Raw genomic sequence first — 2320 nt, forward strand, 5'->3', positions numbered from 1 at the left:
CCGGCCGTGCTGCAGCTTCTCGCTCACCGCGCGCTCCAGCTTCTCGCGCGCCGAGAAGCCGCTCCACATGCAGTCCTGGAGGATGACCGGGTTGGGGGTGAGGCCGCCCAGGCCCCCCAGGCCGAACGCATCCTCCTCGGCCGGGTTACCCCACAGGTCGGCCTCGGGCAGCAGCATCTCGGTGGCCCAATTCGGGGGCTCCGGGCTGTGCTCCGGGAAGGCACGGCTGGGCGACAGCGGGGGCGTGGGCAGCAGCTCAAACTTCTTCCAGATGTCCTCCCCCGGGGGGGTCGAGTCGGGGCCGCCGAAGTAGAAGTCATCTTCGTCTGGGTAGAAGCAGGGCTGCAGCGAATCAAACTCGAGGTCTGGGTTCTTGCAGATCATCCCCGGCATGGTGGACGCGGTGCAGCTCGGCATCGGCTCGCCTCCCGGCGGGCAAACGAAAGCTGCTTTCCGCTCCGCTCTTTTTTAGTTCTGGGGGTGTTTCCTTGCCGTGGTGGGCGCGGAGGGCGGGGGCCCGCGCCAAACTCCGACGCTGCAACCGACAGACACACCAGAAGAGGGTTGGCAAGCGGCCCCGAACGCGCGGACAGGCAGTGGACGGCCCCTCGCACCCCGTTCCTCAATCTCCCCTCCTGGCCCCCCACTCGGCTCTGTGCTCCCGAAGGCCTCTCGCTCGCTCCCTCCCTCCTTTTGTGTACAAGCTGTCTACGACCGGGGGTGGGAGGGGGCATGCAGATGCGGGGAGCGGTGGCGTGGCTCTGCAACTTTGGAAACTGCCATTTCATTCACACAGGCGCTGCCTGGGGGAGGGGGCTCCTGGAGGCTGCAGGATTCTAGCTCACCAGCTCGCCGGAAGCCCAGTTGCACCAATGTCGGGCCAGCTGCTCAAAGGCAGCCCGAGCCTCCAACCCAGCTGCCGGGCGCGGGACCTCGAGTACCCCAATCTCCCACTGTAAAATTGCAACCTCGGGAGTGCAAACGATAGCGGGGTATTTAGGAAACTTTGCAAATAGGAAAATCCTTTCTCTAGACCGAGACCGACAACAGGCACCCAAACGCACCCCCCACCCCCCAAACGTGAACAGACGCCCCTCAGCATTCAGCGCTGCAGGGAGAGTTCTGACACTAGCTTATTTTGAACCTCTCTAATCCCACCCCCGCTCTTCCAAACCCCCGACAACGTCCTCTTTCGGGACGAGGGGACACCTAAACCCCGGGTCCCCGGAATGGTGCAGGGCGCCAGCGCGGGGCGGGTCGCGGGAGAGCGGCGTCTCCTCCGAGCTGGAGCAGCCGTGACCCAGATTACCACCACGGCCGCCTAGCCCAGCCTAACGTCCCCCGCACCGCCCGCTTCTTTTTCCCTTGGCGGGGGGGGGGGTGCCTTTGGAGAACCCCAGCTTTCGGGTGGGGACGCACCGGCTCCCCGTCGGCTCGAACACAGGCAAATGTTACAGAGAAGGGCGAATTTCTTTCCGATGAAGCCATTAACCCCCCTGGCAAGGGCAGTAAAAGGAGATTAGGGCGGGTCTCTTCCAGCCGGGGTGCCTTGGGGGCTGGAACTGGCTTTTCAGGGAAAACCCCGAGGTGGTTTTGTTTCGGAAGCAGAAACAGTCCCCCGGGTATATTGGGGCGCCCTGTGCGCGAGCCGCGAGCAGATCCAGTGCCTCCCTTCCCGCCGCGCTCGCCGCTCCCGGGGCTCCGGGAGGTTTGCAACCCCCGCTCCTTACCTCCCGCGGACTGCCGGGGATCCAGAGGCGATTCTGTGCTGGGGTCCCCGGGTGGCCTGGGGCGGGGGGGCGGGTTCCTCGGGTGGCTGCAGTCTGTGCGCGCTTGCGCCTGGCTAGCGCTAGCTCGGCTCCAACCCAGTTCCCAGGAGCCCCCCGCATCCACCCAGCGCGTCCAGACAGATGACTGTCACTGGCTGCGCTTTGAAGCTCGGGGGATATTATTAACTGAAAAATCTGACACACCCGGGGGGCGGGGAGAGAAGGGGGCTGCGGCACAGACAAGGGGGTGGGAGAAAGGCAGAGGAAAGCGGCTTTACCCCGCCCTCTTGATTTCCATAAAAATCAGGGGAGGCGCCAAGGCTTTCGCGCCAAAAGCCACTTGCTTTTTCTTTGCAGAGGGAAGGCTGCAAAGCTGGGAAGCCGGGGCTGTGCTCCTCCCGCCCTTCCAGACCCCCGGGCTTGCAACCGGTGCACTCTGCGAACCAGCTGCGTGCAGAGCGGTGCGGTGCAGCGCCCACTCTGCGTGCCTAGCAATTGCTTGGCATTAAAAACATTTTTTCCAGAGGTCTCCGGGGGTGTATGTTGGGTGG

General features: G+C 64.1%; 1 protein-coding gene across 1 annotated transcript in view; it reads right to left on the reverse strand.

Moving 5' to 3' along the window:
- The window catches only part of MYCN (MYCN proto-oncogene, bHLH transcription factor), a 6028-nt gene extending 4089 nt beyond the window's left edge, over positions 1-1939 (reverse strand). The window contains 2 exon segments of the mRNA XM_023528547.1: positions 1731-1805; positions 1808-1939. Coding sequence (XP_023384315.1) covers positions 1731-1805; positions 1808-1889 — 157 coding nt within the window. The 5' untranslated portion in view covers positions 1890-1939.
- Positions 1940-2320: the final 381 nt, after the last annotated feature.

The sequence above is a fragment of the Pteropus vampyrus genome, unplaced genomic scaffold (genome assembly GCF_000151845.1).
Source record: "Pteropus vampyrus isolate Shadow unplaced genomic scaffold, Pvam_2.0 Scaffold28, whole genome shotgun sequence".
Lineage (NCBI taxonomy): Eukaryota > Metazoa > Chordata > Mammalia > Chiroptera > Pteropodidae > Pteropus > Pteropus vampyrus.